General features: G+C 50.9%; 1 protein-coding gene and 1 long non-coding RNA gene across 2 annotated transcripts in view; one reads left to right on the top strand and one right to left on the bottom strand.

Moving 5' to 3' along the window:
* Positions 1 to 23,489, bottom strand: part of LOC137847000 (uncharacterized) — a 58,975-nt gene extending 35,486 nt beyond the window's left edge. Inside the window, exon 1 of the long non-coding RNA XR_011090710.1 lies at positions 23,410 to 23,489. This is a non-coding gene — a long non-coding RNA (uncharacterized lncRNA). The remainder of the gene's footprint in view (positions 1 to 23,409) is intronic.
* Positions 6,687 to 7,631, top strand: LOC137846784 (olfactory receptor 14J1-like). Its single transcript, XM_068664894.1, has one exon. It carries the CDS (start codon positions 6,687 to 6,689, stop codon positions 7,629 to 7,631), a length of 945 nt encoding a protein of 314 aa, XP_068520995.1.
* Positions 23,490 to 23,835: the final 346 nt, after the last annotated feature.

The raw sequence follows: 23,835 nt of genomic DNA on the forward strand, positions 1-23,835 counted from the left end.
GTAGGAAGCTGGCGTGGTTCCTGGTGAGCAGGCACCACTGCTCATATGGCATCCCTTGTGGTGCCCAGGCCCTCGTCCTCCTGGGCACTGCTCACTCCGCAGCGTCCCATGCTGTCCTGATGTGTGGGGTTACTCTTCATCAGTGCAGGACAGGGCTCTTCTTGTAAAGGGCACGATGTTCCTTTAGACAAATCTTGAGGTTTCTCAAGGTTCCCGTGGACTGACTCTCCATTCTGTCAGGCGTTAAGGTCTGCAGGCAGACAGTTCTAATTCCATGTGATTGTGCTATCTCTGACAAGACAGCAGCATCAGGACTTGAGGAAAGTCTTCTGTGCTTTCCTCCCATGCATGCTTTCAGTTTGTCTGGAGTTGTGTCCTGAATGTTATGGGGCTGTGCAGGTCAAAATCAGAAGGGCCAAAGCCCAGCTGCAGCTCCATCGGTATATTACTGTCAAAGACAATAAAAACTGCTTATGTAAATACTTCACATAAAGGAAGATTAGGGAGAATCATCATCCTTTATTGGATGTGAGGGGAAACCTGGTAACAAGAAAGGAGATAAAGGCTGAGATTAGAATCATAGAATCATAGAATATCCTGAGTTGGAAGGGACCCTTAAGGATCATCAAGTCCAACTCTTGACACCGCACAGGTCTACCCAAGTTCAGACCATGTGACTAAGTGCACAGTCCAATCTCTTCTTAAATTCAGTCAGGCTCGGTGCAGTGACCACTTCCCTGGGGAGCCTGTTCCAGTGTGCAACCACTCTCTCTGTGAAGAACCCCCTCCTGATGTCAAGATTCTTAACACCTTCTTTGCCTCTAACTCTAGCAGACGGACCAGTTGTTCCCCTGGATATTTCTTCCTCCTCATGGCCGGTGCCAACATTCCAGGGTGCACTTTGTGGCAGTTTTTCTCTCCTGCTCTTTCCTACTAGCAAAGTAAACTCCGTCAGGGTGGAAACCCCTCCTGAAGTAGGCATCCCAACCCAGCAGGCTCCTTGCGGCCTCTCAGCCAACCACACACAAGTCACCTCAGCAGCAGCTTCCAAGCCAGGGGCCTGCTGCTGGCCTTGCAGCTTCTTGGCTAGACACAGCCAAGACTTGTGCCTCCTGCTGCCCACTCATGGACTCAAGCAGAAGGGACAGGACAACCCATATGGGGGCCTTCTTTCTGCCTGGGTCCTCCTGGGTCTGGAGGCAGAGGGGATCCTCCAGTCAGCATGCCAAGCAGGTGCCTTCTGCTGGCCTAGCAGGGCCACTGCCAGATGTCAGCCCAAAAGTGCAGATCCCAGGTCTATGTCAAGGGTGACCTGTCAGCTGCTTCAGGCAGAAGTGACCTCCCAGTCCCTTTCTGTGACACGTTCCTGCTGCTGCCCTATCAAGTGCAGAGACAGAAGGGATCTCACAGTCCCTGCCACAGTCACATTCCTCCTGCTGGGCCATGAGATCCTGAGGCACAGCTCACCTCTCTCTTGTCCTCTATGGACTGGGGCTTACCTTTCTGGTTTAGAGAGTAAACAAAGTTTTAGTTGGAAGGTTTGCTGTTCTGTTTGTGGTGTCAGGTCTCTGGTTAGGGTATGGGCAAGCATTACAGCTTAGGGTTTTCTTTAGGTCTGGCAAGAAGTCTAGGGATAAATAGAACATTTAATGTTACTGTTAAGGGTGAGCAAGAGAGTAAATGAAAGGCACAGGGGCTATGCGCTGAGTTTTTCTTCAGGTGATGTTTTGAGTTCTGCTTTACAATAGTGGGTTCCTGTCAGGATGTTGTACAGGGGGATGATCACCTCCCTGCTCCTGCTGGCTGCACTATTTCTAATACAGGCCAGGATGCCCTTGGCCTTCTTGGCCATTTGGGCACACAGCTGGCTCATGTTCAGCCAAGCATCCATCAACACTCCCAGGTCCTTTTCCTCTTCACAGTCTTCTAGCCACTCTGCCCCAAGCCTATAGCATTGCATGGAGTTATTGTGGCCAAAGTGCAGGACCCTGCACTTGGCCTTGTTGAACCTCATCCCATTCACCTCAGCTCAGCAATCCAGCCTATCCAGATCCCTCTGAGAGGCCACCCTACCCTCATATGGATCGTCACTACCTCCCAACTTGGTGTCATCTGCAGACTTAGTGAGGGTACACTCAATCCCCTCATCTAGGTCATCAATAAAGACATTAAACAAGATAGGTCCCAGTACTGACCCCTCGGGGACACCACTTGTAACAGGATGCCAGCTGGGCTAACCAAAAATCTTGGTTAAAATCCAAGGATAAAGGAGAGCCTTTATGGGCTTTGTAAGGACAACGGTAGCAGTGTCACAGGTGATCGCAGAAAAATGGGATCACAGAATCATAGAATGATTTTGGTTTGAAGGGACCTTAAAGATCACCTTATTCTTCTTAACAGAGCTAAACAAACCCTAGACCACAAAGCTTGCCCAAAACCTAACCACAGATGTCACACCTTAAACATAATACCAAACACTTGGTAACACAAAAACCTAATTATTCCTTAATCTTTAATTCAGATAGGTGAGCACTAGTCCCTAATACCATACATGAACAAATAACATCCAAAGTCTGTGTACCTATGCATTAACCTTCTCACCTTCAACACCCCTCCTAAACCTTACCTTAAGGCTCTTGGCAACTTGCGGCAAGGCAGGAACCGAGGTTGCTGTGTAGTCAAATGGCAGTCAAAGCTGAATGTGAGGGGCCATGGATCTGATCAGCTTGTGGGCCACAAGGAGGAAATGGGTGAGGATGCTCTTAGGAGCTCAGCTCTGCCTCAGCGTTTCCTGCACCAGCAGCAGGAATGTGACCGTGGCAGGGACTGTGAGGTCACTTCTGTCTGTGCTGTGGATAGGGCAGCAGCAGGAACGTATCACAGAAAATGACAGTGAGGTCACCTCTGTTTGAAGGCGGCAGGTCATCCTGGGTCCGGATGGGATTCATCCCCGGGTGCTGAAAGAGCTGGCGGACATCATCGCGGAACCTCTCTCAATTATTTTTCAACAATCCTGGGAATCTGGAGAGGTCCCGGTAGACTGGAAGCTGGCAAATGTTGTGCCGATTTTCAAGAAGGGTCAGAAAGAAGACCCTAGCAATTACAGGCCTGTCAGTCTCACGTCAGTGCCTGGTAAAATCATGGAGAAGATGGTTCTCGAACTTCTTGAGGCGCACCTGGGGGACAAAGCAGTCATTGGTCCCAGCCAGCATGGGTTTGTGAAGGGTAGGTCCTGCCTAACTAACCTGATTTCCTTTTATGATAAGATCACCCGTATGGTGGACCAAGGGAAACCAGCTGATGTGATTTTTTTGGACTTCAGCAAGGCTTTTGACACGGTTTCCCATAGGATCCTACTGGACAAAATGTCCACCATACAGCTAAATAAAAACATCATACGATGGGTGAGCAACTGGCTAATGGGCAGGGCCCAAAGGGTTATGGTAAATGGGGCTGCGTCAGGCTGGCAGGCGGTCACCAGTGGGGTCCCTCAAGGCTCCATGTTAGGGCTGGTACTTTTCAATATTTTTATAAATGATCTGGATGTAGGAATAGAAGGTATTTTGGGCAAGTTTGCTGATGACACCAAACTTGGAGGAGTTGTGGACTTGAATGAGGGTGGAAAGGCCTTGCAGAGGGATCTGGATAGGTTGGAGAGCTGGGCGATCACCAACCGCATGAAGTTCAATAAGAGCAAGTGCCGGGTCCTGCACCTGGGACGGGGAAACCCCGGCTGCACGTACAGACTGGGCGATGAGATGCTGGAGAGCAGCCTAGAAGAGAGGGATCTGGGGGTCGTGGTAGACAGAAAGTTGAATATGAGCCAGCAGTGTGCCCTGGCAGCCAGGAGGGCCAACCGTGTCCTGGGGTGCATCAAGCACGGCATCACTAGTAGGTCGAGGGAGGTGATTGTCACGCTCTACTCTGCGCTGGTGCGGCCTCACCTCAAGTACTGTGTGCAGTTCTGGGCACCACAGTATAAAAAGGACATGAAACTGTTGGAGAGTGTCCAGAGGAGGGCTACGAAGATGGTGAAAGGCCTGGAGGGGAAGACGTACGAGGAACGGCTGAGGGCACTGGGCCTGTTCAGCCTGGAGAAGAGGAGGCTGAGGGGAGACCTCATCGCAGTCTACAACTTCCTCGTAAGGGGGTGTCGAGAGGCAGGAGACCTTTTCTCCATTAACACCAGTGACAGGACCCACGGGAACGGGGTTAAGCTGAGGCAGGGGAAATTTAGGCTTGACATCAGGAGGAAGTTCTTCACAGAGAGGGTGGTTGCACACTGGAACAGGCTCCCCAGGGAAGTGGTCACTGCACCGAGCCTGACTGAATTTAAGAAGAGATTGGACTGTGCACTTAGTCACATGGTCTGAACTTTTGGGTAGACCTGTGCGGTGTCAAGAGTTGGACTTGATGATCCTTAAGGGTCCCTTCCAACTCAGGATATTCTATGATTCTATGATTCTATGATTCTACCTCAGCCTTTAACTTGTCTCTAGATCATTACCACATTTCCCCCACATCCAATAAAAGATGATGATTCTCCTTAATCCTCCTTTTTTAAAGTATTTCTATAAGCAGTGTTTGTCTTTGAGAGTCATAAACAGATTGAGATCCACCTGGGCTTTGGCCCTTCCAATTTTCACCTGCAGAGCCCCAAACATTTTGGACACTGCTCCAGACAAACTGACAGCATGCATGAGAAGGAAGCGCAGGAAATGTGGGACCTGGCAGCCTTCCATCCCCTACCGTCTGTGACTCTGTGCTGCAATTCCATTCAATTGGTTACTCCTGTATAATCCAAACTTTCCTGCAGCTCCTGATGCTGCTGTCTTCTCAGAGAGAGCACAGTGACAAGAAGGTTGAACTGTCTGCCTGCAGCCATGAATGGCTGACAGAATGGAGCATCAGTGTGGGGGAATCTTTAGAAACTGCAGGATTTTGCCTAGAGAAACCTGTTGACATTTACAAGAAGAAGAGCCCAGTCCTGCAGCAGAGGGAGAGGAACCCTACACATGGGGGCAGACTGGGACCCTGCTGAGTGAGCAGTGCCCAGGAGGAAGAGGGCCTGGACACCACGAGGGATGCCATACGAGCAGTGGTGCCTACTCACCAAGAACCAAGCCAGCATCCTACAGAGCTGCCTTGAGATATTTTTGTTCATGGCTATGGCTGTTGTCTCTGCCACTGAACCTTATAACGAGACTGCTAATCACGGAAGCAACGGAGCCTAATTAACTCCTCGCCTAACCATGAAGCAGGCAGGGGTCATACCATTCTCCTGCACTTGGCAACGCACATCCCCATCTCCTACTGCCCCATGAAGAGCTCTGGGAAAGGTGTGAAGAGCAAGGATCTCCCTTCCAAAGGACAGGGGTCAAGGCCTGGCCCTTGTGCTTGGTGACACACATCCAGTTTTCCTACACATCAGTGTCACCTTCACATTGCCTTTGTCTCCTTGTCCTCACTGCCTCCAGGGTTCTGCTCTAACGAGCTCCAAGGGAGGCTGTGTCAGTGCTGGCCCTCAGGGGGACACTGCAGGAAACTTGCCTCTGACTTGCACTTCTGGAGAGATGTCTTCAATTGTCTCTGAGTGCCTGTGGTTCGTGGGCTCATCAGCAAAGCCCCCAGAGGAGTGATTGCAGTGCCTTGGGCTGGTGCTGTGCTGCTGAGCTGGGACGGGCTCGTGGGACAGAGAGAGCCCGTGGCAAGAGGGCCCTGGTGCAGAGAGACAGCTGTGCCCAGGAGCAGCTCCTCTGCACAGTGCAGCAGGGCTGGGGGCTCTGACCGCAGAGACAGAGTGCTTAAAGGCAGGCAGCGTGTGGCAGGATGCACAGAGCTCACTGGGGGAGAACATTTCCCAGCCCTGAACCTGGTAAGTCTCTGGCTGGAGGGCAATGCAGTGGCAGGTCCTGGAGGAAGGAGATACCGGGGGTGCAGGCAGGGCTGCCCAGGGCTGTGGTGCAGAGCAGGGTCCCTGCTGTGCCCCAGGGGCTGTGTGCCAGGGCAGGGCCTGTGCATCTTGCCAGGCTCAGCACTCAGCCTGACTGAGGAGCCCAGGCGCTTGGGCAGGGGAAGGGCAGGGCAGGAGCTGCCTGCAAAGAGACGGCACTTTCTGCACTCTGCCTGCCTCTTCCTGCTCTGATTGTGGGGCAGGCTCTGTGTTAACAGAGTGGTTTGATTTTCACAGGTCACTGAGCTTCTACTGCCTTGAACTGAGACATAAACACGTTAGTGAAGAACCTCAGAATATCCCTTCCCTTCTCTCTGCTTTCAGACTGCACCAGGGCTTTTCTGAGCTGTTCTTCAGGACCTGCAGACAAGGAGTTGTGATTTTTCAGCACAATCATTGAGTGCAGCCATCCCCCAGCTGAGTGCTGCAAGCAGCCAACAGCTGGGCAGCAGGGGATGGACAGAGCAGCCCTCCTGGATGTGACCTCTGGCTGAGATTTTTGCCCATAGCAACGACATTTACCACTGCAGTGGGGCTTTGTGGCTCTGTGCTGTGTACAGGACATTCAGCAAGCACAAAGCAGGGCTACAACCAGGGAGAGACACAAAGGTCACCTTGAAAGAAACATAATTTGAAGGCTTTAATGAGAAAAGAAATGAGTATTGTTCGGGGAAATTTACCCTAACAATCTGTATTTTTCCGTCTATGCTGTGCCCTTGATGAAAGGGAAGAAATGCCCAACATCAGCTCTGTGAGCGAGTTCCTCCTGCTGGCATTTGCAGACACGCGTGAGCTGCAGCTCCTGCAATTTGTGCTCTTCCTGGGCATCTACCTGGCTGCCCTCCTGGGCAACGGCCTCATCCTCAGTGCCATAGCCTGCAACCACCGCCTCCACACCCCCATGTACTTCTTCCTCCTCAACCTCGCCCTCCTCGACCTGGGCTGCATCTCCACCACTCTGCCCAAAGCCATGGCCAATGCCCTCTGGGACACCAGGGCCATCTCCTATCAAGGATGTGCTGCACAGGTCTTTCTGTTTGTCTTCTTGATTGCATCAGAGTTTTATGTTCTCACCGTCATGGCCTATGACCGCTACATTGCCATCTGCAAGCCCCTGCACTACGGGAGCCTCCTAGGCAGCAGAGCTTGTGCCCAGATGGCAGCAGCTGCCTGGGGCAGTGGCTTTCTCAATGCTGTCCTGCACACGGCTAACACATTTTCCCTGCCCCTCTGCCAAGGCAATGCTGTGGACCAGTTCTTCTGTGAAATCCCCCAAATCCTCAAGCTCTCCTGCTCAAATGCCTACCTCAGGGAAGTTGGGCCACTTGTGTTTAGTGTTTCTTTAACATTTGGTTGCTTTCTCTTCATTGTGTTGTCCTATGTGCAGATCTTTAGGGCAGTGCTGAGGATGACCTCTGAGCAGGGCCGGCACAAAGCCTTTTCTACGTGCCTCCCTCACCTGGCCGTGGTCTCCCTGTTTGTCAGCACTGGCATATTTTCTTACCTGAAGCCCCCCTCCATTTCCTTGCCATCCCTGGACCTCGTGGTCACACTTCTGTACTCGGTGGTGCCTCCGGCAGTGAATCCCCTCATCTACAGCATGAGGAACCAGAAGCTCAAGGATGCAGTCAGGAAACTGTTTCCATACATGCTTCTTAAGCATCCATTATGTGTTTAGAGGATGTATTCTTAATAATATGCAAATATTTTGATTCATATTGTATCCTATCATTTTTATCTTTACTAGTGTATTCATAACATTGTTATTAATTGTAATCCTAACAGAAATCAAAGGGTGTTTCGGAAAATGATACAACATATTTTGCATTATTTTTCTCTGTTAGTATTTGAACAATATTTTATTTTGGTTTTCATAATCTCATTCTTACCATTCAGAATGTTACATCTTTTGTAAGGTTTAACCACATCATCTAATGTACATATTGAACCGGTCTTTCTTGATAGATAAAGACAATAAAGATGTCAGCAGAAGTTCATTAGTCTCAGTATCCTTCTCTTCCCGTATCCTCTGGAGCTACGGGAATAGACCCAGCATCCAGGAGGGACTCAGGGCCAAGAGCCCAGCTGCCACAGGTAGGAGCAGTGTGTGGGATTATTCTGAGTTGTGCCTGCGTGCACGAGGGGAAGGGTCTGGGGTGCCTGCGAGCACAATGGGAGGGGTCCTGAGTTCCTGGGTGGGATGCTTTGACCCTATATAAGATACTGTCACGCAGCAATAAATTGGCTTACGGCACAGAACTCTGGCCGTTGTGTCCATTTGTCCTGGGGTTTTGGTCGGGATATCCGACATACAGTGACCCCGATGTGATTTGAATCTCAACATGAAACCGGTTGGCATGAGTTAGGCGTGGTGCGAGTTAGGTGTGGTGCATACATGCTAGGTACGCGGGTGGCCATGGGGCATAGCGTCAATGAGGTGGTGAGTACTGTTAAATCCTTGGCCAAGGAAGTAGGGATAACACTACGAAAGAAGGACGTACAGTCCCTCTTGTTCTGGGCGACACGCTGGAATCTGGCAGAGTCTCCTGTCCATTGCTTGAGACAGACCTTTTTAGTAAATGGTGGGACGGGATTTATTTGATAGCGCCTGCATTGGGAACAAAGAGGCGCTGACTTTATTACCGACGTATGGGTCGGTGCAAGCGGTTTTGGAAAAGGTAGCCAACGGGACATGCCTGTGGGCTGCTGTGCACCAAATGCTTTTGTCTGATGGGGATGGTGAGGATAAGCGGGCTCCTATGGAGCTGCCAGTAAATAACAATCTAAAGGAGGGGTCAGGGCAGGCCAAGGAGAAGGCTCGATCGGGGGATGAAAATAATGTGGAGCAGGAGAAAGAAGAAGGTGGGAACCCCCTTGTGGCCCCCCTGCGAGTTCGGTTGGATCATGAAAGAATAGCAGTGCCTAGTGCTTCACTGGCAGAAGGGAACGCGGTACATACTTCATCGGACAGGTCCTTTTGGGGGGTAAATAAGAAGGGCTCCCTTATTCTGTTCCCTGCCAGGGGTCCTGAAGGGGCAGGGGTGGCATCTGGGCAGGCGCCAGCATTTTTGGGCTCCCTCCAGCCGCCGCTGTATGCCCCTCCATTGTTTGACCCTGGAGAGTGGGAGGGGGGGCAAGCGCGGGTGGAGTCTTTTTCGGAGAAGCCCCTGCCATCGTCCGCGTGTCGCGTTCCCGTTCCGTCGGGTGCTGCGCCCCGAGAGAGAGAACGAGTAGATAGTGAGAGTTCAACAGATGAGGAGTCTCGGGATCCTAGACAGGCTACTTCATGGCAGCTGATGCACATCCATGAGGAGGTGCAGAAGGCAAGAGAAAAATGGACTATTAGTGTGCGAGAATGTCTTCTCTCAGGTTGTGAAATAACACCAAGTCCTGTGCGAATAGGGTGCTATCCTGTTTTCACGGGGTCTCAGGGACATCAGTGGCAGCCGGTAGACTATAAGATGCTGCTACAGTTAAAAAAGGCTGTACAGGAGGGTGGATTCTGTAGCCCACAGACACAGGTTTTGTTGGATGCGGTGGCTTTGCAAGGGCCCCTGATGTTTGACTGGTGGCAGGTTGCCCGAGCCTGCCTGACGGCAGCGCAGGTACCCATGTTTGAGTCTTTGCTGGAAGAGGAAGGCGAAGCCTTAATGGCTCGTGCATGGGCGAACCCCCAGGATCCTTTACATGGTATGCCTGGGGAAGCGTTGTTGGGATGGGGGCGGTGGAATACTCTGCAGGAACAGCTGTTGCTGCCGCAAGCTGTGCTGATTGCCGCTGCCGATTTGGGCCACAGAGCATTAGAGCAGATGAATGCTGTAGTCAGCCCGACTCCCAGTTATCTCCATATTCAGCAAAAACCTGAGGAACATTTTGGGCGCTTTGCAGACAGGGTGCAGACAGCTGTGGCAAGCAGTAATTTACCACCGGAAGCGCAAGATGTTGTTTTGAGGGAATGCTTAAGAATGGGAGCTCTGCCTGAATTCAAGGCCGCTCTTGCAGCGCTTCTGGCTTCAGCAAGCGCGGGCGAGCTGATCGCTCATGGCTGTGCATTTGGCAAGGCCCAGGAAATGCAACCTCTTGCTGCTGCCCTCAGTGAGCAGATGGCGGGAGTCATGTCTGCCTTCCAGACGTTTGCTCTCCAGATGCATCCTGGTGGTTTTTTTCACTGCGGACAGCATGGTCATGTAGCTCGTGAATGTCCCAAGAAAAGGGAACCTGTGGTCGAAGACAGCCGTGTTCGTTGTTGGGTGTGTGGGCGGTCGGGCCACCGTGCTCGGGAGTGCTCACAACGCAAAGGGGAAGTGAAAGAGGAAGAAATGGGGGGGCAGTCGGGAGACGCCAATGCCGGGACGAAAAGGGACCTGCCGTCTCGGCCGCAAGCGTGGGTCCCAACCCCCATCGAGCAGGGGTGGACAAGTCCACCATCCAGTCTCGGGCCGGAAAATGATTGGTACAGGGAGCTATTATTATTCTACATCAGGGCCAGCTGCAGAGCCTACTGATTTTTGGCTATGTGTCTGTGCCCCGCATTGCGTTTCCACAATGGGATGAACTCCTTGCCCTCGCTATAGAGTGGGCTCGAACGAAGCGACTCCTGCTTGTCCTCGCCTTGTGTCCTGCAGTGTACGGGGGCTACTGGCAGGAGTATGCTGTGGGTTACCGGACCGCTCCGCTACTTCCAACGCCGTATGCTTACAACCTACGGTCTGCTGAGCCAGTACCCAATGGGACACTTCGTGGGCTGTTCCCGCCTGTTACTTGCCGGGGAAGGAAGCTGACTACCATCCGTATCAATGCCACCATGCAGGCAGGTATCAATCTGACACATGAAACATACTTGTCATCAGACGGCACCACACATGCGACGGAGGATGGAAAAGAAGCTGTTCTGCTGGGGGTGCAATTGTGCTGAAGATAAATTTTAATGAAGAGCAGCGTGACGCAGAACAGAATTGGCTGGGGGCAACTCTTGAGGGGCTAGGCATTCATCTAGAAGGATGGCTTAAATCGCTTTTGCAAACAATATTGCTACTAGTAATAGTATTCATTGTGATAGGGCTAGTATATGCATGTATTAAAGCAAAAATAGCTAGAAGCAGTGTAATGAATCTCAGCATGCTGACCATTCTCACCAAAAATCATTAAGGGTTCCCATTATCACCACCTGTTCCTGGGACGGATACTAGTCCCTTAGTAGTTATGATTAAATCAAGCTTAGCGTAATGGGTTAAAGGGGGTGCGCTGCTGCATAAAGAGGGGGGAGGTGTGGGATTATTCTGGGTTGTGCCTGCGTGCATGAGGGGAAGGGTCTGGGGTGCCTGCGAGCACAGTGGGAGGGGTCCTGGGTTCCTGGGTGGGACGCTTTGACACTATATAAGATAATGTCACGCAACAATAAATTGGCTTACGGCACAGAACACTGGTCGTTGTGTCCGTTTTTCCCGGGGTTTTGGTCAGGATATCCGACAGCAGTGTATTTGGATTAGACCTTGTGCATCTAGATGACACTCCTGTCGTCTCTATAGCAGGACTGGCACAAAGCATTTTCCACGAGCCTCCCTCACCTGGCCACGGTGTCCGTCTCCCTCAGGCCTGTCATGGATGCCTACCTGAAGCCCCCTCCATCTCCTCCCCATCCCTGGACCTGGTGGTGGCAGTTCTGTACTCAGTGGTGCCTCCAGCAGAGCACGTGCTCATCTGTAGCAGGAGGAGCCAGGAGCTCAAGCATGCCTTGTGGAAATTGCTGACTATATGTGTTTTGGATGCAAGAAATTTCTGATCAGCTTCTGCATATGACTTGTAATGTCAATAATTTAAAGAATAGCCAGTAATTTTGTTTTGTTTGTGGCTGTGCATGTATTATTACAGATATTAATTAACCTAATATTGCCAATTAAAATGATGTTGTTCACCTATCCATTTCAGTTTGTATCTTTCAAACGTATCTCATAGGCACTGTGCATGTGCAGCCATGCTCTATGTGAACATAAACAAGCTGAAGGAGCTTGCACTGCTTTCTTTGTTTTACGTCCTTCCTCTGACTCTGATCCTGGCTCTGCAGGAGCAGTGCCCGTGTGCAGGGGTGCAGAGGAAAAGAGTCCCATCCCAGCAGCATGGCCAGGGAGCACCAGTGCTTGGGACATGCAGAGCTGCTCTCTTGCCACTGCTGCCCTGTCCTGCTGAGCCCTGCTGGTAGGGTCGGGACCGGCTGCTCCTCTCACTTGGTGCCAGTGCTGCTGTGGGGCTGTGCTGGGACTGCAGGCAGGGACAGGTAGTGGGCACGGCAGTGGCACAGCTGGCTTCCACTGCAGCACTTCCCTCCTAAGGGGGGATCTCCTCCAAGGTGGACTGAGCAGAGCTCATGTGCTCAATCTGGTGTGAGCAGGCAGAGGAGAGCTCAGCAGCCCCAGGGCACGCAGCAGCCCCAGCAAAGGAGCCTGGTGAGTGATCCCGTGCAGCCCTGGGGCAATGGCAGTGACCCCATGAGCTGGGTGTGCCTCCCAGCCTACCCAGCACGGCCCTGCAGAGTGTCCCATGCCCCAGGCACCACAGCCGCCTCACTCTGCAAAGCAGCACTGCCAGCTGGGGCTGGGGCTGGGGGTGGGGCTGGGGCTGGGAGGGTGCTTCCCCTGAGTGTTTGCTAGGCCAGCTCCAGGCTCATGTCTTCTGGATACAAACATGATCTTCACTGTGCGCAAGGATCTGACAGACTGCCAGTAGGCATGGGGCTGGAACATTGCCTGCAAGGTCCCTCCTGCCCTACAACCTCCCAGGACTGTCACAGAACTGGCTCCTGTGTGTCAGAGAGGCTGGGAGCCCAGCAGGTGTGCCATGAGCTTGGAGGATCACAACCTGATCATTTCTACCTGGGCAGCTCCTTGGCCAAAAAGGGGGTGTTTTGTAGGTGTGGTATTATACGCTCAGTGGTGCCTCAGAAACACTAAATCCAGCAGGAAGCGAATGGCTGCTAAATGGCCTGTGAGTTGAGCTCTTTCTGAAGTAGCTGACAGGTCACCCTTGACTCCTGGCTGGGACCTGTGCCTTTAGGCTCACATCTACCAGTGTCCATGGTAGGGCAGCAGAAGGCACTTGCTGTGCATGTAGTTTCTGAGATCGGCTCTTTCTAAGTACCTGGTAGGCCCCATAGTGGAAGAGGTCTTGGATAGGGGTTGTCACGGCAGAGGTGTCAGCTTTTGCCTGAAGTCATCCTTAAGGGCTGCTTTCAGTTTTCTACACGAGGGGACTACTGCCTCCAAGACGCTTGGGGCGAACTGAACCATGCATGAGGGTTCAGAAAAAGGTACCCTGGATGCACAGAAGGCATTCCGTATCCATAAGTTGGAGGCAGGAAACAAAATGGTACAAGAGCTGCTGGGCACATTGTGCAGGGTTCACCTACAGCTTTGGGTTATTTTCCATTCTGACTTAGGGGCCGCATCACTCTCAGGAAAGGAGTAGCCAACAGAAGTGAGGCAGATACTCTGAGATCATGAAAGCCATCAGAAAGTTGTCCCTAGGAAGATGGCTGATATGGGGAAGTCAGGAGAAGCCTGGCCAGGAGAGATGTGAGATTTGAGGGAGGAAAGAGGAGTTTGGCCAGCAGAAATTGATGATTTCTGTGAGTTTAGAATGTTCAGACAATGTTGATTCTGCTGTAACGCTGGCTTCAAACAGTCATGTAAAGCCATTCCCCTTTTTTTAACCAGTGACATTAACCTGCAAACCTAAATGCTACTCCACACCCTGACAGAAATACACTATTCTTATGACTGACCACAAACTATCCCTTCAAGCCAAAACACAGCCTATAGCCCTTTATCTTTAGTCTCTTGCTCAACCTGATCTGATCAGCTTGTGGGCCACAAGGAGGAGATGGGTGGGGATGCTCAGAGGAGCTCAGCTCTGCCTCATCATCTCCTGCTCCAGTATGAGGAATATGACTGTGGCAGTGACTGTGAGGTCACTTCTGTCTCTACACTTGATAGGGCAGCAGCAGGAAGGTGTCACGGAAAGGGACTGTGAGGTCACTTTGTCTGGAGGTGGCAGGTCACTCTTTACTTTTGAGAAGTCAAGGCACCAAGGTAGCATGCTGACTGTAGGATCCCCTCTGCCTCCAGACCCAGGAGGACCCAGGGAGAAAGAAGGCCCCAACATGGGTTGTCCTGTCCCTTCTGCTTGAGTCCATGAGTGGGCAGCAGCAGGCACAAGGCTTGGCTGTGTTTAGCCAAGAAGCTGCAAGGACAGCAGCAGGCCCCTGGCTTGGAAGGTGCTGCTGAGGTGACTTGTGTGTGGTTGGCTGAGAGGCCGCAAGGAGCCTGCTGGGTTGGGATGCCTACTTCAGGAGTGGTTTCCACCCTAATGGAGCTTCCTTTGGTAGTAGGAAATAGCAGGAAAGAAAAAACTGCCACAAAGTTTTCCATGGAAGGCTGACACTGGTTACAAGGAGGAAGAAATGTCCCTCAACGGGTCATGCTGTGATGCCAGAGATCACCCTCTGATCAGACCCTTGCTTTGTGTTTCAAGAAACAGCTGGTGAGGGCTGACGAGACATCAGTGAAAGCAAGGCATGAAAGCAAGATGGTGAAAGGAGATGGATGTCTGCAGACTTCAAGAAAATAGGGCAGTGTGTGGGACAGCAGTGGAAAACCTGCAAAGGAGAAGTCAGAGGGTGCTGGTAAAAAAGGGAATGCCCCAACTGCCGTGAAGGTTTTGTCCCCTTGGGTAGAGCTTAGGAGGAGATATGTTATATTCATTGTGATGGGGCCTCATCGATTCCTTCCAACACATGCAGCAGCTCAGAGGTTTCATACCACTGTTCTTCTCACGGCATCACACTGCCCACCCCATCCCACTGATCCCCAGGAAAAGCCTTGAGCCAGACATGGGTGTGCAGGATCTCCTCTCCCAGTTCCAGGGGTCAGGCCTTGCCACTTCTGCTTCACTAAAACCAACCAAGACTTTTCTCAGCACAGTGCTTTGCCTGTCTGTAACCATGGCCTCCAATTATCTGCCCTAACACATCCCTGGGGAGGCTTTGTTAGTAATAGCCCTCAGCGGGGCCCATTAATACTCCAAGTCACTTCAGCTTTTCCTCCTGACTTTACTTTCTCTAGCAGTTACATAATTCTCCTCTCAGTACCTGAGATTCATAGACTCAGCACCAAAATACACCATGGAACTCATTAAAATGAAGAAACTCCTAACATCTCTTCCATATTATTCTTCAAGCCTTCACGCCTTGTGTTGCTAATTGCAGAGCTTGCATGGCGTAGTTAAGGGAAAAGATTTCACAAAGCACATAATAAAAATATTTTCTTGTTTCAAAGGCTGAATTTTGTTGCATTGCAGTTTGGAGCATCATTCTCCTATTGCTACACATCCAGGGTTACTTCTTTGTAGAACTCCATTGGGAGGAAAAGCAGAGTCTGGAGGTCTGACACCTCTACTGCCAGCAGTGGTTTTTGTCCCTGTAACTGTAGCCCAGCCCAGCACATGAAACCCTTTCTAAGAGAAGTCAGGGATTCCTTGGGAAAGAATTAAAGTATAAATAAAATAAAATAAAATAAAATAAAATAAAATAAAATAAAATAAAATAAAATAAAATAAAATAAAATAAAATTAAAATAAAATAAAATAAAATAAAATAAAATAAAATAAAATAAAATAAAATAAAATAAAATAAAATAAAATTGAAATGACATTTGGAATCTGAGAAATTCAGCTTGAATCTTAGTAGACAACTAGATATTCATGGTATCTCTTTGGTCTTCTGTGGAAAACTCAGAATGAAAACTAAAGAAAATGTATCTTCAAGTTGCTGTAGCTGTACCCATGAGCTTGGCCTCTCTGGGGAAAATGTCCCCTTCCAGCCATGGAAAACTCAATTGAGTAATGTGAAAAGACCTGCCCAGTCAATAGAGTAGGGCAAAGTCCTACTTCCTGTGCTACAGATGCAGAAGGCAAAAAGAATTGCATTGTGCCTGACATTACTCTGGGACATGTAACCCAGGTCAGGCAACTTTACCTTAGTGCTGACAAGTCCATCACTAAACCATGCTCCCAAGCTCTACATCTACCCTTTGGCTCTCCAGTCAAGGACCCAGCTGATGGATGGCAATCAGGGAGTCTCGGTTAGTGCGACACTGCCTCAGGTAGCCATTGGCACCTGCTGTTCTTCACCCCTCAGCAAACCCACAACAGAAGGATTCTGTGAAAGGCCAAGCAAGGTAGACTCCAAGACAGTTAACTGTTGGGATCCCCCTGTCACTCCATAAATACAGGTGGGTTGCGCCTCTTTGTAGCTTGATGGCAAAAGGGAACACTGTGCACCAGTGTCCAGTGGAGCCTGACACATTTATGGGTCTGATGTGCCAGGCCATTAAACATACCCAGTCCAGTAAACCAAATTGTTCCTTTCCTCCCCGCCTTCCTCTGGCTGGAAGCCCTTCTACTCCTGCTCATATTATTCATTACTGTGTCTGGTAGACAGCCCACTGGAAAAACATCCCACCACACCAGGGGAGAGGGTGACAGCCAAGGGATGAATTTCAGTGAAGGATTTGTGCCCCAGCAGAGACAAGGAGTCAAGGCAGTTGGTTTGGGGAGGCCAGCAGAAGCAGCCCAAGGGGTGGTGCTGCTGGTGAGGACACATTTGTGGCAGCAGCTGGAGTGGGCAGCAGCTGTGCACAGGCGAGGGGAGGCCAGGAAGCGCATGCCAAGAGCGCTCCTGCCAGCAGAGCCAAGGCCGGGGCCAAGCCCAAGGGCAGAGGCAGGCCCAGGGCAGGGGGCTGCAAGGGCCATGCTGAGCTCCCTGCCCCTGCAGCAGCCGCCCTGGCCCTCGGCCTCCTCTCCCCTGCCCCTGCAGCTCTGGGCTCCCTTGGCACAGCCCTGGCTCTGCAGTACCAAGCCCTGCTGGGAGCCCTCCCCTGCATGCTGCCACCACTCCCTGACACTGCTGTTGTCCTCTGCCAGGCACTGACCAGCCCCGCCCAGCCCCTGTCCACCTCTCACCACCTCCCTGCCTCCTGCCCAGCACAGCGCCCCAGGCTGGGTTGGCCCCAGGGCAGTGCCCACCGCCGGCTGCTGCAGGGCTCTGGGCACAGCCACCACAGCCCCAGTCCCTCAAAGGCACCGCAGCTGCTGGCACAAAGGTGGATCTGGGTCTCCCCATTAGTCCCCATGCTGGGGCCAGACCCACTTCAGGAGATGGAGGTCCGTGAAGCTGCACGAGCCCTGCTCTCTTGCCTGGGAGATCCCCAGCACACAGTACCTGTGCCCTGCAGAGCCAGCCCTGCTTCCCAGGCCAGCACAAGAGGCCTGGCCCAGCCACAGAGCAGCTCCAGATTCTTCTCCAGCATGCCATTTGCCATCAGACCCAGGACACTCCCAGGCCTGTCAATGTCAATTATTTTTTGCTGACCATGGGCAACCCAAGAAGGGAGCTCCCAGTCCAGTACTACACTGAGCACTCTGAAATTCTGATCCATAGTGAAGCCCAGTAAAGTAGGGTTCCGTTCATGCATCAGTTCCTTGGGTATATTCCTATCACCAGCTTCGGGAGAGCTGTGCAAGGAAAGAGATGCCACTGTAAAGACAACAAGACTGTCACCAAGATACATGCGATCTCAAGGCTTAATTGAATGCGAGAGCATAAGAGAACAATGTGGAAGCCAAAAGAAAGCAGCAGTGACAAGGCCACATCCTGCTGCTGGCCATGGCCATGGCTCCAGAGAAGCAGCAGCCCCGACCCGAAGGCAGCAGAGAGGCAGAGCCCAGTGGGCAGGGAGGGGCAGCCCCGAGGGCCACCGGGGCTGCTCCTGCATGTGGCAGCTGGGCTCTTGGCCCCGAGCCCCTCCTGCGTGCTGGGGCTGCTCCCCCAGCTTCAGAGGAGATGGGAAGAGAGGGAAACTGAGATGAATGATATTCTGAGGGATTTGTTATTGTCTTTATGTATGCATTAAACTTGCTTCTTTAGCTATATTAGATGACTGTATAAAAGAAATTAAAAAAAAAAATTACAGGATGTTAAAAACACATTTATTTAAATCAAACCCAAGAAACTTACATTAATTGTAAAAACAAATTAACAAAACATTTTCCCAATAAATTCTTTAATAATCTGGGAAATGAAAGGCATTACTGACTCTGAAGAAGCATGTATCAAAACAGTTTCCTCATTGCATAATTAAGCTCCTTGTTCCTCATGCTGTAGATGAGGGGGTTTACTGCTGGAGGTACCATTGAGTACAGAAATGACACCACTAGGTCCAGGGATGGGGAAGAGATGGAGGGAGGTTTCAGGTGGGCAAATATGATAGTGATGACAAACAGGGAGACCACGGCCAGGTGAGGGAGGCACATGGAAAAGGCTTTGTGTCGGCCCTGATCAGAGGGCATCCTCAGCACTGCCCTGAAGATCTGAACATAAGACAACACAATGAAAACAAAACAACCAGTGGTTAAACAGGTAGTAAACATGAGAAGCCGATGTTCCCTGAGGTGGACAGATGAGCAGGAGAGCTTGAGGATTTGGGGGATTTCACAGAAGACCTGGTTCACAGCATTGCCTTGGCAGAGGGGCAGGGAAAATGTGTTGGCCGTGTGCAGGACAGCATGGAGAAAGCCACTGCCCCAGGCAGCTGCTGCCATGGTGGCACAAGCTCTGCTGCCCACGAGGCTCCCGTAGTGCAGGGGTTTGCAGATGGCAATGTAGCGGTCGTAGGCCATGACTGTGAGAAGGGAATACTCTGCTCCAATGAAGAAGACTAAAAAGAGTACTTGGACAACACATCCTTGATAAGAGATGGCTCTGGTGTCCCAGAGGGCATTGGCCATGGCTTTGGGCAGAGTGGTGGAGATGCAGCCCAGGTCGAGGAGGGCGAGGTTGAGGAGGAAGAAGTACATGGGGGTGTGGAGGCGGTGGTGGCAGGCTACGGCTCTGACAATGAGGCCATTGCCCAGAAGGGCAGCCAGGTAGATGCCCAGGAAGAGTGCGAAGTGCAGGAGCTGCAGCTCACGCGTATCTGCGAATGCCAGCAGGAGGAACTCGCTCACAGAGCTGATGTTACACATTTGCTGGTTCTGGGCATTGGTCCTGTCTAAGGAGGAAAAATACTGTAAGGAATACAACAGAATTATCCTATTGTAAGGCCTAATTCAAGCACATGTTTGGCAAGTCCCTTTCATGAATTCTGCCCAATTCTTCCTGAGGGTGTCCCTGGGAGCAGAGGATTCTGCTTTGGTAATGCAGGAGGTATTCCTACTCTACAGTAACAGATAAAGAGGGACATAGGGTAATGCCAGATTCAATTCTTTCCTGATATGTGATTATCCACAGTTTTGCTCCCAATTCTCCTGAGAGGAAGCAGGGTTGTAGGATTTTCTTTTCTGTATATTTTCCTTCCTGCTACACTCCAGGTGAAACCTGGATCTTCATAGAAAGGGACGCCCCCTTTAGTCCATAATGTAATTCAGAGGGGAAAGACAGTCTGTCCATCAAGTCTGGTTTCCTCTGGCATCTCTTCGAACGGTATGACAATGACATTCACATCCTTACCTGAAAAGAACCAGGACACGGCTGAGAGCAGAGGAATCCAGGATCAAAGTGCGTATCTGCACACCCCTCACCCTGTCCCCGTACTCCCTTTCCCCCAAGAACACCAAGGGCTCACCCAAAGGGCATGTGAAACCCCCATCCCCAGCCAGACTGGGAACAAGACCAGCAGCAGCACGGCCAGCTGGAGAAGCCAGGAGGAATGCCAGCGTGCTGCTGCCAGGGGAGGCAAGGCCAGGGAGGGACAGACGGACACTCAGCAGACCCTCCTGTGCTGCAGCTCTGCCTGCAGGGGAGGCAGCTCCTGCTGGGGACAGCGGGGGCTTGAGGGCAGAGGCTGTACTGGTGGGAGAGGAGAGCAGGGAAGGCGCCTGCCCTGCAGGGGATGGCAGGGAGGTGCCTGAGCCCTCCCTCACACAGCTTTTCTGGCAGCAGCTCCCTCTCACTGCCTGCCCTGCTCATATCTCTACTGCCTTCCTATGTCCCTGCTGGAAACAGGATCTCTGTCCCCATGTATCTTCCATGTCCTTGATCACAGACCCCATCCCACAAGCTGTGTGCTTCCTGAGTACAGGGCATCACGGAGGTTGCAGCTCCTGAAGACCTGATAAACCCTGAGGAGACAACAAACGTTGTTGTTTCACTCTTTAGGCTGAGGTGCCTGAAGGGATTTGATCACGTTAATTGCTGCCGTATTGATCGCTCCCTCCAATACTCTTGGAGTCTCGGTTTCCTGTACAATCCAGACAATTCATTGTCATGAACCCTGCCTCCCCTCCACACCAAGAATCTGAAAGCACAGAATCCAAGCAAATCTTCCATTTCAGATAAACGAAGCCTCAGACTTCCTGCTAAAATGCCCCCTCAAAAATACCATTCCCTAAAACATCTCCTATGCCACATTACAGGTAGAATAAGACACATCCTGACAGATGCTATCAGCCATTGGATGTGCCAGCTGTAGAAGACCCCTCTGGCAACCCCACCTGCAGTGCCCTGCTGCCAGAGCCTCATGGTGTCAAGAGCCTGCAGGTGTGTCCTGCCACACGCTGCCCTCTGTTGTTGCGCTCCTCAGTGCCTCCAAGCCCTCTCTCCTTCTCTCCTCTCTGCATGCCAGCTGCGGTCAGAGCCCCCAGCCCTGCTGCGCTGTGCAGAGGAGCTGCTCCTGGGCACAGCTGTCTCTCTGCACCAGGGCCCTCTTGCCACGGGCTCTCTCTGTCCCATGAGCCCGGACCAGCTCAGCAGCACAGCACCAGCCCAAGGCACTGCAATCACCCCTCTGGTGGCTTTGTTGATGAGCCCACAAACCTCAGGCACTCAGAGACAATTGAAGACATCTCTCCAGAAGTGCAAGTCAGAGGCAAGTTTCCTGCAGTGTCCCCCTGAGGGCCAGCACTGACACAGCCTCCCTTGGAGCTCGTTAGAGCAGAACCCTGGAGGCAGTGAGGACAAGGAGACAAAGGCAATGTGAAGGTGACACTGATGTGTGGACAATCTGGATGTGTGTCACCAAGCACAGGGGCGAGGCCTTGACCCTTGTCCCCTGGGAAGGGAGATCCTTAGCAGTCACACCTTGCTCAGGACTCTTTGTGGGGCAGTAGGAGATGGGGATGTGCATTGCCAAGTGCAGGAGAATGGTACGACCCCTGCCTGCTTCATGGGAGGGGATGAGGAGGCAATGAGGCCCTGGTGCATTAAGAATAAGCTGTTTCCTCATAGGCCTCAGTGACAGAGACAACAGCCATAGCCATGGACACAAAGACCTGAGTCCTGATGGGACTTACAGCCTTGCCACAGCCATTGCTCCTCTCCTCACCAGGCTGTCTGAAGGACTCCCAGACTTCCAAATCTTTCACTACTGGATGCAGACCCTTCTGTGTGTAGTGTCACATGAGAGCTGAGCTGAGTCTGATAACTCAGATCTTCTGGGAGGTCCTGCTCCTTGTAAGGCAGTTATAAAGGAAGCTGGCCTGGTTCCTGGTGAGCAGGCACCACTGCTCATATAGCATCCCTCGTGGCGCCCAGGCCCTCGTCCTCCTGGGCACTGTTCACTCAGCAGGGTCCCAGTCTTCCCTGATATGTGGGTTTCCTCTTCTTCTGGTGCACTTCTGGGTTTTTCTCCTTGAAAGTGTCAAGTGGTTCCTTTAGGCAATATCCGGCAATTCCTAAAGATTCCTTCACACTGATGCTCCATTCTGTCAGATGCTCATGTCTGCAAGCAGGCAGTTCAGCCTTGGTGTGATTGTGCTCTCTCTGACAAGACAGCAGCATCAGGAGCTGCAGGAAAGTTTGATAATACAAGAGTAACCAATTGAATGGAATTGCAGCATGGAGTCACTGAAGGGCAGGGGGTGGCAGGCTGCCAGGTTCCACCTCTTCTGTGCTTCCATCTCATGCAAGCTGTCAGTTTGTCTGGAGCTGTGTCCTGAATGTTATGGGGCTGTGCAGGTCAAAATTAGAAGGGCCAAAGCCCAGCTGCAGCTCCATCTGTCTATGACTCTCAAAGACAATAAAAACTGCTTATGTAAATACTTCACATAAAGGAAGATTAGGGAGAATCATCATCCTTTATTGGATGTGGTGGGAAACCTGGTAACAAGAAAGCAGGTAAAGGCTGAGGCTCTTAATTCCTCCTTTGCGTCTGACTATAGCAGCAAGACCAATTGTTCCCCTGGATATTTCTTCCTCCTCACGGCTGGTGCCAACATTCCAGGGTGCACTTTGTGGCAGCTTTTCTCTCCTGCTCTTTCCTACTGCCAAAGTAAACTCCGTCAGGGTGGAAACCACATCAGTCAGTAACGAGCAATTGCACTGTGTTTAACTTGCTTTCTACATAACAATAACAATAACAATAACAATAACAATAACAATAACAATAACAATAACAATAACAATAACAATAACAATAACAATAACAATAACAATAACAGCAACTATTATTATTTCTCTTCCCTTTCAGTCCTTTAAACTGACCTTATCTCAACACATAAGCATTTGGGGGGGGGTGGGGGGGTGCTGGTGTGAGCCAACTGCTGTGTGGTACTGAGCTGCCCACCAGGTTAAAGCACAACACGTCTGACAACCACACTCCAACAGCACAAATCACCCTTGCAAAAGTCATCTCCCCTGTGTTCAGAGAAGTGAAGTTGGTGATGAATTCAGTGTCCTGGTTTCAGTTAGAACAGAATTAATTTTCTTCCTAGTAGCTGGTGGAATGCTGTGTTTTGGCTTAGGATGAGAAGAGTGCTGATAACACCCCGATGCTTTAATTGTTGCAGAGCAGTGCTTATACTAAGCCAAGGACATCTCAGCCTTTTGCTCTGTCCTGCCAACGGGCAGGATGGGGGTGCAGTAAGAGCTGGGAGGGGACAGACCCAGGACAGGTGACCCAAACTAGCCAAAGGGGTATTCCATACCATCTGACGTCATGCTAAACAATATATAGGGGTGGCTAGCCGGGGGGAGGGGGCCGGACTGCTCGGGGTTAGGCTGGGCATCGGTCAGCGAGTGGTGAGCAATTGCATTGTGCATCACTTGTTTGTACATATTATTATTACTTTCCTATTATCACCATTGTATTATTATTATTATTATTGTTATTATTTTTTTTTTGTTATTATTCTTTTCCTGTCTTATTAAACTGTCTTTATCTCAACTCACAGGCTTCACTTTCCATTTCTCTCCCCCGTCCCAGAGAGAGGGGGGGGAGGGTGAGCGAACGGCTGCGTGGTGTTTAGCTGCCGGCCGGGTTAAACCACGACAGTCTTTTTGGCGCCCAACGTGGGGCCCGAAAGGTTGAGATAACGGCAGATCTGATCAGAGTGTGTTAAACTAAAATTGGTGTAAGTATTAGACCTGCTTAATAGTCACTTGTCATGATGCTGATTGCTTTAATCTCAACTCTGCTGTGCCTGTTTTCCAAATTGAGTATTATAGTACATTATTTTCCGTATTTGCTCTCTGTCATGTTGTTTATCCTCTCCGGGCCCTGGTTTCAGATCATTATGGTACTGTGTGTTGTAGCAATGGCTTATGAGACGATAAGATATCTGGTCATGACTCTAACTTGGTATTTATACTCAGTAACATCGTGGACTCTGTGCTTTGGAAACAGTATCTTGGGAACTATTAGCAATTATACCTATTGTTTTTCTCCGTTAGAGAGTCAATCTGTGGAGGGGAAAGGGAAGGATATTTTTTCTTACTTGATTACTCTCCCTTTCTCCTTCACCACCCCTGTATCCTCCTGGATCACTTTGCCTTCCTCCTTCACCACCTTCTTATCCCCTGAGCTTGTCACAATAGCTCTCCAAGATATTGAATATTC

Source organism: Anas acuta, chromosome W, assembly GCF_963932015.1.
Source record: "Anas acuta chromosome W, bAnaAcu1.1, whole genome shotgun sequence".
NCBI classification, from domain to species: Eukaryota; Metazoa; Chordata; class Aves; order Anseriformes; family Anatidae; genus Anas; species Anas acuta.